Source organism: Amblyomma maculatum, chromosome 1 (assembly GCF_055883805.1).
Source record: "Amblyomma maculatum isolate TAMU_Amacu chromosome 1, ASM5588380v1, whole genome shotgun sequence".
NCBI lineage: Eukaryota > Metazoa > Arthropoda > Arachnida > Ixodida > Ixodidae > Amblyomma > Amblyomma maculatum.
The window spans coordinates 336539660-336554503 of NC_139344.1; the positions used below are offsets into that span (position 1 = coordinate 336539660).

A 14844-nucleotide genomic window follows, 5' to 3' on the forward strand; every position below is an offset into this window, starting at 1 on the left:
GAGAAGAAAAAAATATATTTGCTGCTGTTTGCCCTGGCTAAACCAAGTACAACGTGCGCAAACGCTAGCTTGACGTATATTATATATATGTAGATGACGCTTCAGCTGTCTTGTCGTCCGCTGTTGTTCATATGTCGTTTGGCGAGGCGTATCTCAGCATCCGACAACTGTCACGAAGGGCCAGGCTTGCTGATGCATTTGGAAGCAGGCTAAACTCACCCGGCTCCTAACAGAAGTTTGTGCAGTCAAACACAACACACACACACACACACACACACACACACACACACACACACACACACACACACACACACACACACACACACACACACACACACACACACACACACACACACACACACACACACACACACACACACACACACATTGGATCCCGGCCTCGGCGGCCGCTTTTCTGTGGGGGCGAAAAGCAAGGCGATCGTGTGCTGTTCGATGTCGTTAAAGAACCCCAGGTGGTCGAAATTTCCGGAGTCCTCCACTATGGCGTCTCTCATAGCCTGAGTCGCTTTGGGGCGTTAAATATCTTTTCTTTCCTTTTGCACATACAATAAATAACCACTACAACAAACCACACACATCGCTTGTGTGCGTGTGTGCGTGTGTGTGTGTGTGTGTGTGTGTGTGTGTGTGTGTGTGTGTGTGTGTGTGTGTGTGTGTGTGTGTGTGTGTGTGTGTGTGTGTGTGTGTGTGTGTGTGTGTGTGTGTGTGTGTGTGTGTGTGTGTGTGTGTGTGTGTGTGTGTGTGTGTGTGTGTGTGTGTGTGTGTGTGTGTGTGTGTGTGTGTGTGTGTGTGTGTGTGTGTGTGTGTGTGTGTGTGTGTGTGTGTGTGTGTGTGTGTGTGGTTTGGTTTGGTTTGGTTCGGTTTGTGAGATTTAACGTCCCAAAGCGACTCAGGCTATGAGAGACGCCGTAGTGGAGGACGCCGCACACGCATTTAATGTATGTAAACACAAAGCCGAGTTACTTTAAGAGCGGTGATGTCACAGAATTTGCTGACCAATCAGTGTCCGGCCATGTCGCCTGCCATTCACATGCAGACACGCCCTTGAGTAAGTATGTATTCCGCCCATGTTGCCAGAAGCGACATAGATACAAGTATTCGCTTAACCGAACCGTACGAACGTGTCTGTGTGACCAGTCGAACTCCGGATCCAAGAGTTTTGGAGTTAGTAGACTCGTGACGTCACAGAAGCCGCCGACCATAATACTCGCGGTGATGTCACGAGCCATGTGCAGTCTCCCAGAGCAATCCTCAAAGGTTAAGTCTTTAGCCATATATCTCCTGTTTTTCTGACTTATCCCACTTTCGCGCCAAATAAGCGCCCTGCTACAATACAATAAAACTGCGTTAAGACGAACATGCTTAACTTTAATATCCGCAGTCAACTCGAACTGACGCTTAGGTCCGATGAAAAATCACGTTAATCATGATAAAAATCACGGCAATTCCAGCGCATGAAGTACAGCCACTGCATACACGTCACACGCCGTCATCACCAGAAGCAATCGTAACAGCAGAAAAGCCGCTTACACTTTGACCATCTGCGATTCAACTGCGCCTGTAGTACGCTTACCCGCGTAACGATGCGCATAATAGCTTTGTTTTCAGTGAATCTGGTTTGGTTTGGAGTTCAAAAACCCAAAGCGACTCGGGATATGAGAGACGCCGTAGTGGAGGGCTCCGGAACTTTCGACCCCTTGGGTTCCTTTAACGTGCACTGACACTGTACAGCACGCGGGCGGCCGCCGTGACCGCTTTCGTGGAATTTTTTTTTTTCTTTTGTCGATGAAAAGAAGGCGGGGGGAGGGGGGGGGGGGGGGGGCTTAAGCATAGTTTACTCATGAAATCCATCTCGAGTCGTGGGGTAGAAAGGAGGAGGAGGGCTGCCTCGTCTCACCCTCTACATATACATACACTTTCCTTCCACAGGCTTAAATCCGCCCTTGCTAAAGTGCTCTAGAATACTGGCCCTTGCCCCATGTTCACATAATCGTGACTCGACTCGGACTGCCAGCACAGCTACGTGGAGTTCTCTAGACGTCTCGCGATCGCTGCGGCACCTAGTGATGAAAACGTCACCGAGAGTGCGAAGACTCCGAGATAGCAAGTCGCTTCGCCCTCCGTCAGACGCGGCAGTAAAGTGTGGCCCCTAGCACCGTTGTCCCTATCTCTTGTTTCTGCTCTTACTAGTCACCGGGCTGACACACCGCATTCACTTAACGTCGTTTACAGCCACTTCGCATATCGGGTTGGACCTAATACTAATTCGTTTTTCTTATCGTTGAAATTACGATATTTTCTGTAAACCAGTATCAGCAATAAATAAGCTGCTGAGGTGCCCGAAAAACAAATTTTACGCTACGTGCCCACAATCGCGAACACGCGCACAGGGGGGCAGCACCCCCCCCCCCCCCTTTTCTCATATCCTCTTAGGGGGGCGCCATGTCTGCCCCATACCTTTACTCTGCCGGACCATGCAGGGTTTTTTTTTTTTGTTTTTTGTTTTTTTGCTATACTGGCGGCTGAGAACCCGTTATATATTGCATTACAAGAATACAAGAACTGCTCACTTGCCACCTTTACCTGTGGAAAGCCGACTGAGGACTCAAGGAACCGTTGTGAGAGCGCGTCGTCGCGTACTTTTCAATTCTGTGTCCACGGCGATGCTTATTTTAATTTTAAGCGCGCACTATTATTTTTGTTCACGTCAAAATAAATGTATGATAACAAATTATCATATTTGCGCTGTGTTATGGCCGTAGGGACTTTGGTAGAAGGAAGGGGGGGGGGGGGGGGGGGGGGCTACGGTGAAACGCTACTCCCCCTAATGCAGAACCCTGCGCACGACTGTGTAGCACTTAATAAAAAAAAAAAAGAGCTGAGCATGGCCCCGCTTGTCTAAGGTAATACACATTAAGTATGGGTAATTAGTGGAATGCGATTGCGTTCGAAGCAATGTTGCTGCCAGAGGTTCTTTCACTGAAGCTCGAGCTGATCGTCGTCATTTTTGCTCTTTGCTTATTTTTTTCCATGAAGTTGTGGATCCAACCAACAACCACCGTTCTCTGCACCCACAAACTTAATTCGCCGTGTTACGTCTTCCCACGGCGTGACATATACTTCCGGCGTGTGGGGATGGCTGCTCCTGGCCCTACGGGGCTAAGACTAGATAGGTCACCGCCGCTTGCGGCGGGGGCTAGCCTGTCACCGGTTTTTTGTCTGTTATAGGCCGTCTTTGCACCCGCCACCGCTTCGGTGGTGGACGACGGCTTTGCCGACGCGCGTCTTTCTCTCTTTCTTCTTTTTCTTTCTTTTCTTATTTTCTCTTCTGTCCGCACGAGGCAGCGGAGGTGGCTAAGCTACAGAGCCAGTAGCAGGCCTGTGCATTTTCTTTTCCTTTTTCCTACAGTAGCAACAACAACAACAACCAATCATGCACCCTGCCATGTCATCTTCCTGTTTATTGGGCAGAGCACCTCCCAACGGCGAATTTCTTTTCTCCACTTTGCCGTACCCTCTAGTAAACAAAAAATGCATTGGTGCACATTTGGGATCCCAAATGGCTCAAACTGAACTCCAACAGGAATTATATCTAGTTCTAATCGGACACTCCAAATAGACTTCCCAATTAGTTCCAGTTACATTCCAAAATGATAGTTCAGTTGATTCCGCTTGGTAATTTCAGCAGGTTTCATGTTGGAACCGACATGTTGGAACCGACACGCAAAACCCATCAACCTAACATCTACCCGAAACCTCCCTCAAGGCCCCCTTTCTATCCCAGGTGTAAAGAAGAGTTTTTTTATTATTATTATTATTTTTTTATTCGGGGCGAAGGTCCTACGCGGGCTAAGTGACTGAAAACACGGTTGGAAAATCCAAATGGTTCCGAGTGGAAATTTCCTATTAGTTCACATATTTTGTTTTTCTTTTTTTTTTCTGCCAGCGGTGGCAGCATGTAGTTCATTTCTACCTAATTGCAACTCACTTCATGCTGGCAGGTGGTTCTATATAAAGCGAATCTGAGAGACGCCACTTTTCGTGTCTTCTACTACTGAGGCATTAATAAAAATGACTGGGCAAACGACCATGACTTTGAAAAATCACAGGAGAAGAGTGAAGCTTGAAATTTAATATACATACAGCGCGTGTTCAAGATCTCTACGTTGTGCCCTGTTATTCGCAATGCACTGTAGTTTATTTCAAGTCAACAAAATATATAAGCATTGATTTAATGTTAGAGAATTTTATTGAATCGCATATGTGAGTACTTGCCTTCACAATGGTCTATTCCATGAGCAGATGAAGCACACTGATGAGGAGAGATGGTTTACGCAGAGTTTGAACTGTCAATCTTTATATCATCCGCATGTAGTAGAGTTTGGCTAGCGATGTAATAAAAAAGAATTAAGGTGGTATGATAGACGATTTTAAAAAGTAACTCAGCCTATGAGAGACGCCGTAGTGAAAATGAGGGGGAAAACGACAAAATGGAGAATGAGTGATGAAAAATGAAAGACGAGGATAAAGGTACAGAAGATATGCAAAGATAATCCGTTCAGCTAACTGGCACATATGCTGACGCCGCAACTGCTGCTGAGGACAAACAAACGCATAAAATTTGCTCTCGAGAATAATAGTTGTTTTTGGCCTCTTGATTGCTATGTGTATTTCGTTCTCTTTATAATTACATAATACATAATAGACTCTTTAATTCTCAAAAATATTAAACAAATCGGAACTGGCATCTCATCTGGACAATACAGGAAAGGCCTTGAAAGCAAGGCTTCGAAATAGCTTCAAGCTAGCTTCAGCAGTCTTTGTAGTTGGCTCAAGATATATTCAGTGAAAAGGGAAGCGCTCAGTCATGAGCAAAGAAAGACGAGAACAGTGTAAGGGTTCGAAAACAGTCTGCGGGTCTACACACATTACGAGACCCCAGGTCCGATAACTAGCTGTAACTCGCAATAGGTGAGCGCTTAAATGCTTACAGCTCAAATGCTTTGTCAAAACAAAATTCGAGAACCTCCCTTCGAAAAATTATTGCAACGTTACCGTTATGTCGAAACCACGGCAGGTAAATGGAGGTCATGCCAAAACACTGCCACTAATACAAAAGGTTAAACGCAGATTTTGTATCAAATGTTACAAGAAATGACGTCACATTAACCATGGTATATATACAGCACCAGAAATTGCTAGAGGCTCTCAACGCACGCTAGCCGTCGTTATGATGACCGTCGTAACCATGGTAACGCTCATGTCAACTGCATCCGAGCGCAATCCTCCGAAACCGAAACTGCCCCTATAAAGCCGCTAGATGCCGCCACTAACAAACTTGCATTAAAGCTGCAACTTGGTAAATAAAGTATAATCCATTAACATAATCAAAAATAACATGTGTGTTATTATTAATATTCATTTATTTTTGATAACTAAAGATTAATGTTTGTGCTTAAGTATCGGATTTGTAACAAGCCACAGCCGGCCACACCGGTTTCTCTTCTGCTCCAAAGCAACGTTTTCGTTGGCCCAGACCAGAGAGATGGGTCGCTGCCGAAGTGCGAGGAAGTTTCTCTTGGGACGACAGCGTACGAAACTTCTCTGATCGGTCCCACGACGTCATCGCGCAGTTTCTGCGACATGAGCCGAGCGCTTCTGCGCGCACTGTGCGCGCCGAGGGATGCCGTCGCCAGACAGTGGCTCACGAGCAGAACTTTCGCATCAGCTGGTTTCTGGGCTTCGACGAAGACCACTGACTGGAACCGAGCGGTGTCCAACGCTGAGAAAATCGTAGGCTACCCGACGTCATACTTCAGCTTGCGGTGCCTTCTCAACGACGAGACATCAAACATTGCGTTTCATGTGCGAAAGTTGATAGGCACGAATCACCCTGTATTGAAGACAGCAAAGTAAGTAGCTAGCATGTGCCGTTGAAGTATGCTAGCTCACATACCTCGGGTAATTCATTGCTTTTGGGTTCAATTGTTGGAAATTTCCTTTTTGTTTTTGTGCTATTGTGTAACCCAATCAAGTTCTTCTAGCAGTCATAACCAACACTGATCTAACAGCATGGCTGCGAGCTGTATCATGCGCAGTAATTATTCGCTGGCTGCTGTTTGGATCTTTTCATGTGCACTGTCGCCCGTGCTGTGATTTTGCCAATTTGTGTAGCGAACATCGAACCGGTTCGACTTATGTCGTGCATGACCATTCCTCTCGCGATTTCTTCATGTGCACCCACTAGACAGCACAGGATACGGTACGTCGCAGTTTCAGGTGAGAAAATAAAACTGTGACAGACGCGCCTAGACGCGTTTTCTCGTGAGGTCGGGTACTTGCCCTGGAATCCGTGCGAACGAACTTCCTTGACCGGATGACCCAGTGGCTTTGAACGTGCATGTCAGTCGGGTTGGTCGAATTTGGAAAGGAGGAGCGAGCCGCGCTCTCCGTCGCGCCCCTCTCATTCGCAGCCTGTCTGGCGAGACGCAAGGCGGTCAAGGAAGCAGTGCGCGGCGTTACGCACGCTTGCGTCGCTCTCGGTTGCAGTGCACTTGTAGCTCGCTCCGATTTCATCACAGTGAGAAAAAATTGCAACTGGCATTAAGCAGTGCATAGGTTTCGCCATTGAATGCTGCCATATTTAATACAAAAATGAGTTCAAACCCTATTGAAAATTCAGTTCAAGCCTCTCTTGAACGTCGTGCAACCATTTCTTGGGGCTTCAAAGCCATGCTGTGGCACATGCTTGATGTGCCACAGGTGACAATCACTATATTGTTAAACTAGATTGTTTAAAAATTTAGTCTGCCATAGCAATAGTATCCACGGTCATGATTCTGTACCGTCCTCAAAGATCGAAGATGTCAGACATGAAGGCATTTCATTGCGGTGAACAGCTACCATTGGCGTTCTGAGAAAAAAGTATCTTTGGATCACCAGAGAGATTTGATCATGTTTAACCTGCTCTGTATACATACTTAAATGAACCCAACAACTCTCACTCTTGTGCAGGAGACTGATCTATAATGGGCGCACCAACATCCAGACCAGAGGTCTCATTGTGCTGCTATTGTCCAAGGCAGCAGGGCATCCAAGCTCAAGGCAAGACTGCCTTGAGGAGGAACGTGTGGCGGGCATCACCCAGCGACAGAGGTCGCTGGCCGAGATCACCGAGATGATTCACACTGCACACCTTATACACCGTGGTGTGCTGAACTTGTCAAATGACCTCTTCCCTGATGCCACCACACTCAAGGACCTGCAGTTTGGCAACAAGATATCCGTCTTAACGGGGGACTACCTTATTGCCAATGCAAGCAAGTCCCTGACAGACCTTAAAAACTGCAAGGTATGTGGCTTTGATGCTGTAGGTGGATGTACCTCATCTGAAGGGGTGACATCTCTTGACATGCCATTTAATCCTGTTGTATCAAGCTACATATGAATGATTCCTCAGGAATCTTCACTCTCAGTCAACCACACTCCTTTATGAGTGGCATGTTATTCTTTTATCCTATATATTTATTGCATACAGCAGATGCATGGGTCCAAGCAGAGACGCTTTAGAAACAGACAAAAAAAAGAAAAGAAAAGAGGAACAGCATTGGAGCAAGTCTAAATCTCTACAATAGTTGCAATAAAAACAATAACCTTCAGTCCTAACAAATTATACAGAAATGCTGCAGTTGGTGAGCAAAAAAAGCAAGGTCGCTTGACTATGATTATGACAAACTGTTTTCTATAATGTAACAATGAATAATATATTAACTGGTAATATGAACTAATGAAAGGTAGCCCTACCACGGTGGTTCACTGGTTAGGATGCTTGTTCACTGAGCTAAGGGACCCCAGTTAAGTCTCGGCTGCGACAGTTGCATTTCGATGGAAGCGAATGCAAGGCGCTCGTGTACTGTGTGACATCAGTGCACATTAAAGTACTCCAGGTGGTCAAAATTGTATGCAGCTTTCACTATGGTACCCTCATAGCCTGAGTAGCTTTGGGATGTTAAGCTCCAGAAACTAGTTAATATGATGTTAGCAGATTTAGTTACTGGGCAAGAATAAACCATGTGTTGTCATTCCGTTTACAAGACTGATTAATTGATTGATTTATAGGAAGGGAAAGGCACGGTAACTGTCACACTTGTTTGCTGTGGAAAGAGAGTGGAAAGAGAGAAAGAGGAGCCGTAGTGGAGGACTACGGAGTAATTTCGACCACCTGGGGATCTTTAAAGTGCACTGACATCGCAAAGCACACGGACACCACTTCGTTTCGCCTCCATCGAAATCCATTACAAAACAAAATAGGATACTTGACAGTCATAAAATTAATAGAGTTGAGGGAGAGCCTCAGTCTGCTAGCCAACGTTTTGACAAGAGGACTTCTCATTGTCGAGGCAAAGCATTCATCATTGGCAGGTGTTTATATAGGGCTTTTGCTCCGAGGGGGAAGCCCCAAATGGGGAAGGAGTGGTGTGAAATGGAAAGGGCAGAGGGATGGGAAATGTGAACTTGAAAAATTTGTTAGTCAGGGTGGCTACAGCAGGTGGCATGTTGCAGAGGATTAGACCTCTTGACCTGCATAACTGCAATACAGAAGTGGGCCAGCTCAACAGAACATTTTGGGGGTGGGAAAGAAGGAGGGATAACGAGCATGAACTTCAAAGGCTGTGTGTCGAGGCATGGAGACTGTGACAGGTTGCAAGGTATGTAGTACAGGTTGGGCTAACTTGGAAAAACTGTTATTCATTGGGGAGGGGGAGGAGAGGGGAGACTTATTTTGTTCCATCATCTTTTGTTGACTGGGATCCACATAGAGAGAAGGCAGCGAAATGGCAAACTTGACAAGCACAAAATAAAGTGCAAACTGGGGCTTCCTCTCAACCTTTATTCAAACTATTGTAGGTACAAATTGGGTGAACCTGCAGACATTGCAGTTTTCCTGTATCAACCCGACTTGTACCTACCTTGCCACTTAATGCAGAATCCATACCTGGACTTGCAGTCTTTCAGCTTCACGTTCGCCATCTCTTTCCTCCCCTTGAATGTTGTTCTGCTGAACTGATCTACTTATTATCCCAGTTTTTCAGGCTAACTGCAGCATTTCATCAGTCACAGCCATCCTAACTGACAACAGATCTTCAAATCCATAATTCCCCATTACACCACTTTTCCTACATTGCACCCTTTTCTCCCTCACCTGGACTTCCTTCTTGTAGCAAAGGCCCTGTATAAACTCCTGCTTTACCCAGACGTAGACAAATCCTTTTGTAGAAATTTTGGATAATGAAATGAGGCTGCCCCTTGACTCCTGTACATTTTGTTTTGTGAATGCGTGCGATTGCTGCATAAAAAAAAAAAAAATGTGTGTAGAAAGCACTCAGATTCTGCATCTTCCTGCCTGAAAGCCACATTTTTCAGTTAACATTGTATTAAGGAATAGAGTTAGATACTAGCAACACACAAGTGCTAGTATCTAATCAAAGTACATTACGTTTACGCTTTTGGTCAGCTAGAAAAGTATATTGCCATGTGCCTTCAGTTACTTTTTGTATGCAAAAATACTTCACCTAGTAATGAGACCCTTTTTTTGTTCCTTGTAAACATTTTTTTTTCTGCATAACACATTGCCCGATTTTGATTGATGCTCAGGTGGTAGACCTGGTGGCCACAGCCATTGGGGACTTTATGCAATCCGAGTTTCTGGGAGACCACGACCAGCAGGGCAGCCCAATCCCCAGCCCTGGCATGGGGATCGCTCAGTGGGAAGAGAAGAATTACCTTTCCACAGGATCTCTTATGTCCAACAGCTGCCAGGCCACACTAGAGCTGGCAAGCCACGACCAGGCTTTTCAAGAACTTGGCTTCGAGTTTGGCAAGAGCATTGGCCTGGCATGGCAGGTCAGAACCACTGTCATAGTGCCCTGCCCTTGTTATGATGCAGTAATTCTGGAACTGTTTCCATCCCAGTTGTGTATTTCCTGCCTTCTCTAATTGGCTGAATCAGTTTTGTATTTCCTTCCTTTGCTAACTGAATAAGGTTGGTTGGTTTGTGGGGTTTAACGTCCCAAAGCGACTCAGGCTGAGAGACGCCGTAGTGGAGGACTCCGGAAATTTCGACCACCTGGGGTTCTTTAACGTGCACTGACATCGCACAGCACACGGGCGCCTTGCTTTTCGCCTCCATCGAAAAGCTGCCGCCGAGGCCGGGATTCGATCCCGCGTCCTTGGGAACAGTAGTCGAGCGCCGTAACCACTGCGCCACCCCGGCGGGGAGCTAACTGAATAAGTGATGGCATATCCTGCAATTGTATTTCGATACTGGCTCAAGCACAGTGGTAGCGTTACTTTCGCTAATGATAGTGGACGGGAATAAATAAAGAAAGAATGGAATAATTAGCTTACACCAACCACGTTTTACTAAGAATACACCACAGGCCTATGAACTTTGATTTTGGAGCAACTCTACAGCATGTCCCATGGAAATCTGCCCCGTTTTACCAAAAAAAGAAAAGGACTTTAGGAAGACGTAAACGTGAGACAGGAGCTGTCAGCATGGTTTATCATCCCTTGAAGCATAGAGCACTATACAGGACATTTCAGACTGGAGAAGGAAGAAAAACGCGTCGTCAGTGAAGCCATCCTTCACACCAGCTGGCTCGGCACCAGGTTTTGATGTGCTTATGTTCTTTAAATTAAGAGCAGAGGTCAGTTGGCACTTTTCTGTATGTATGACACCTACATAGTGGGTGGAACAGCGCGAAAAGACGAAACACAAGAAAAGACGCACAACAGACGAGCGCTGGCATCAGTGCTCGTCTGTTGTGCGTCTCTTCTTGTGTTTCGTCTTTTCGCGCTGTTCCACCCACTATGCAATTGTACCAACTCGCCCAACTGTCCATCCTACTTCTTTGTATGACACCTGCAGTATCAGTACTCGCATAGTGTAAATGGCACATCTTGAATATTGGCCTGTCATAATGTAAAAATATTGCTTGCAAACCAGATTTGCAAATGAGAAAATAACAGTATCCGACATAAGTGTGCCCCTACAATTATCATTTAGTGGTTAACTTTTTTTATAGAGGTATCAGCAGCAAAATGATCTTTAGTGTATTATGCGTGCCATGTTCGTTTATCACACAAAATAACAAAAGCTGTGTATGCTTTCATAGCACATAGGGGCAGATTTCTGGACATCTTTTTTAAGAGGGCAGTATGAGGACGGGATCCTATGGGCACAATACATTTACGAGTCTCTCAGCACTGACAAAAAAAAGATGAGGTTTTTATAGAGGTATCAGCAGCAAAATGATCTTTAGAGTATTATGCGTGCCATGTTCGTTTATCACACAAAATAACAAAAGCTGTGTATGCTTTCATAGCACATAGGGGCAGATTTCTGGACATCTTTTTTAAGAGGGCAGTATGAGGACGGGATCCTATGGGCACAATACATTTACGAGTCTCTCAGCACTGACAAAAAAAAGATGAGGTTTTGCGTGGTTTTCTTTAGAAAAGCTTTGGCTTGGGAAGGAGATGCCACACCATCTCCCTCCTTTATAGGTGTCCCACTGACAGCACGTTTTCTTTTCTATGTTTTTGGCTGGTTAAAAATAAATGTTAATTACTATGCAGCAGGCCAGCAGTAGTGGCATCACCCATTCCCTATTTGTACTATGTAGGCAAGCTTCTAATTGACTAGGCTAGGCAGCATTTAGCTGCCTTTGGAAAGTTGCTAACTAGGATTCATGTTCTACTCATGCAGGTCCACTCTGATCTGCAGCCCTTTGTCGACACCTACAGGCATCCTCCAGGGATGCCATTCGTACTGACATCAGCACCGGTTGTCTTGCACTTGGAGTCAGATCCAAGCCTCCTTGAAGAGATTCGCAGCCATAGGGACAATGTTGAAAAGTTAGACTACCTGAAGGTGCGGTGCTTGCTCTATCATTGCCTTTTTCCTTTAAATGCCTGTGTCACGTCATAATGCTTCGCTTTCATAGACAAAATGTGGTGCATTTGCACTAAGCGGACACAATGGAAGGAGAACTTAATATTGTTGATATATATCTTAGCTACATAAAGTACTGCATTAATACTATGACTGCACTAAGGGACATCACCAGACTAGCAAAAGAGCCATCTGTGATACACAACTTGACTCATATCCAAACTATCATTCCTTTCCACATCGCCCTTTTCGATGACATCTGATTGACCGAAAGGGACATTCTCGAAACGAACATAAATTGGAATACGGGCTCTGCTCATTTTGTTTGTATAATGAAAGCACTTGCTTCACTATATTCATGTCGTTTTTTTCTTTTTGCCTTTGTTTAGGTTCATAACACCATCGTAAATGGAGATGGCATCGAGAAAACAAAGGCACTTCTGGAGTCCTACACATCAAGAGCCCTTGCTGTTCTCAATCAAATCCCTCCATCCGAAGCCACCACTGCCTTACGTAACATTGTGCAAGCCTTGAGGGAATGACAAAGAATTTTTGTATAGCTGCTGTTTTTTTTTTCTTTTTGCTAATAGAAAACACTTTGACCAGCAGTCTATAAAATAGACTTCACCACAACACCAATTACACACGAGAGTACCTGTACTGAGGAAGCTCGGTAATTTTAAATCCCTTAATTTGCATTGTTGGTTTATTCGAAGTAGCACTTCGTTTCATCCAGCATCTGTTCAAATAGAAAGGCTTTCATTAATCTCCACAAAATTTGAACCAATTTTTGGTTGTTCTTTTACTTCATGCCAAAATAACAACTGTGGTTGGAAGCATGGACCTCAAAGCAGCAATAAACTAGTTTATCAGCTATGGCAAATTTGCGATTATGGAGGCCTTTTGTACAAGACTCTCGCTTTCAACATGCAAAATTTTACGTAAGGTCCTCTTTCACAGCAGTCTTTCGAAGTGGTGAATCTAAATGCGCTACGGAGAATGCCAACCAGAACCTGCTGATAATGATAATGACATTTGCTGAGTACAATAAAGCTTGGCTCGGCAACTATCTCAAAGAATAGCGATAAAGTAACTCGAAATAAGAGTAAAAATAAGAGTAGGGTCATCATGGCCATCATATAAAAATTGTGGATGCACACTGAGCCTGGTGTGTTCAATCTGTTGCAATTATAGGGTGGTTTTTACACGTGTTTCAATGATCTGTATGTCTTCTCCGAGACGATCAGTGTTTTTACGATTTTTACGATCAGTGTGCACTCACGGTACCTTTACAGATAATGGTTGCAATAAAATTGGCAGTGTGTGGATGGTGTCACTACAGCCCTCCATTACAGTAAGAGATGAGCAATCTTCTAACAACACACTTCATTCACTCCCTTTAGGTCTTTTGAAGTACAGCTCCCCCAAGCAAAGTCCATATTCCTGTATAGCAGGTTGTGGGGGCAGAGGTCTGGAAAAGGCCAAAGCTTTCTGACCAACGCTTGCCTCCATTTCTGCAGGTGGTGGCTAGAGTAAATTTACAGGTGTTATTTTCTTCATAGAAACTCGGCAAGAGAACTTTGAATATTTTATTAATGGCAAACATTTATAGAGTCGGTATGCTGCAATTAGCGTCTGAAATAGGCGGACTGTTTTGGTGTTTGCACTAGCACACATACCTGCGCACGTGAGGTTGTTGTAGTAAATTAGTGGCTTGGAGTATGTACTAGCTTTGTTCAGTTTCATGAAGTTCCGATGATAACGATAAACTGCTTCAGATAGCCTTGCGGCAAGCAATGTCCAAGTGGCTGACGCACAGCAATCTAACCTGCTTTTCTACAGCGAAACTTTTGAAAGGGATGTTGTGATATCAGAGCAAACCTAATACTTGTGTTTATGTGCCCTTTCATTCATTTCATTTCTCCGTTTCTAGGCATCATAGAACTCTCTTGCCAGGGTAGTGCTTAGGTGTACAGTATACTCAGTATTTCAGCATATGTGTTGCTTAGAATTTTCAACACATGAAGCATGCACATCACTTTACTTTGTTTTTCATTCACATAATGCAGTCTAATTCCCTTTAGGGTAGTTGTGTGTTCTGATGCTTGCTTTTCTTTGATTTTCCAATGCCGAGACAAGCTACCATCTACAGACAGCTTCATTTTGTTCAGTATTGTTTTACCCCAGTTTTGGCTCCAGCTACTTGGAATAAAATATTTTGACATCATGTAGAGTGCTTGGAATCTGGACTTGGTTTCTGAAAGGTGGTAACCGAGAGTTAGCTTCATGCTTAAATTACCATTCACACTGTATACAAAAAATTCGTACCATAACGAAAAATGGAAATGACAAAAACTGGTGTCAGGGTGCGTGAGGCCTTTCTTTGGAGGGTGAAGTTTAATATGCAAAGTGAATGCTAGTAGGCAGTAGGAACCAGGCATTGAAGAGGTGTTTTCAAATGTGAATGCCAACGCCAGACGCTTTTGCAATAATAGGCATTATTACAAGTAAATTATTACAGCATTACAAGCCTTCACGTTTTGCGGGTGGTCCAAGTATGACGTCAATTCGGGTCTAGGCCAAACCGAAATTTCGGAGGTGGGCACCAAGATTTTGGGTTAAACTGCTAAATGACAGAGTAGAGCCTCCCATTTTTATTTTATTCTTTTTTTTTCCTGGGCAGGGGGAGCCTTTCAAATTTGGCAGTGGCTCCTGATTGGCCCTCGGGTCAATGATGTAACAGCCCTTGCTGACCAATCTGTTTCTGAACAGAGCTTTTCCTGAACTCCCGATGTCACACTTTTCTTTTCTTTTCTTCTTTTTTTTTCTTTTTTTTTTTTTTCGATTAGATGTACGATTTCACATTA

At 44.5% G+C, this 14844-nt stretch overlaps 1 protein-coding gene across 1 annotated transcript; it reads left to right on the forward strand.

Annotated features, from left to right (window-relative positions):
• Positions 1-5510: 5510 nt before the first annotated feature.
• On the forward strand, positions 5511-14220 carry LOC146207503 (all trans-polyprenyl-diphosphate synthase PDSS2-like). Its single transcript, XM_084588021.1, has 5 exons — positions 5511-5933; positions 7036-7372; positions 9676-9924; positions 11792-11956; positions 12367-14220. The coding sequence occupies exons 1-5, from the start codon at positions 5665-5667 to the stop codon at positions 12517-12519; spliced, it is 1173 nt and encodes a 390-aa protein (XP_084444147.1). The 5' UTR covers positions 5511-5664; the 3' UTR covers positions 12520-14220.
• Positions 14221-14844: the final 624 nt, after the last annotated feature.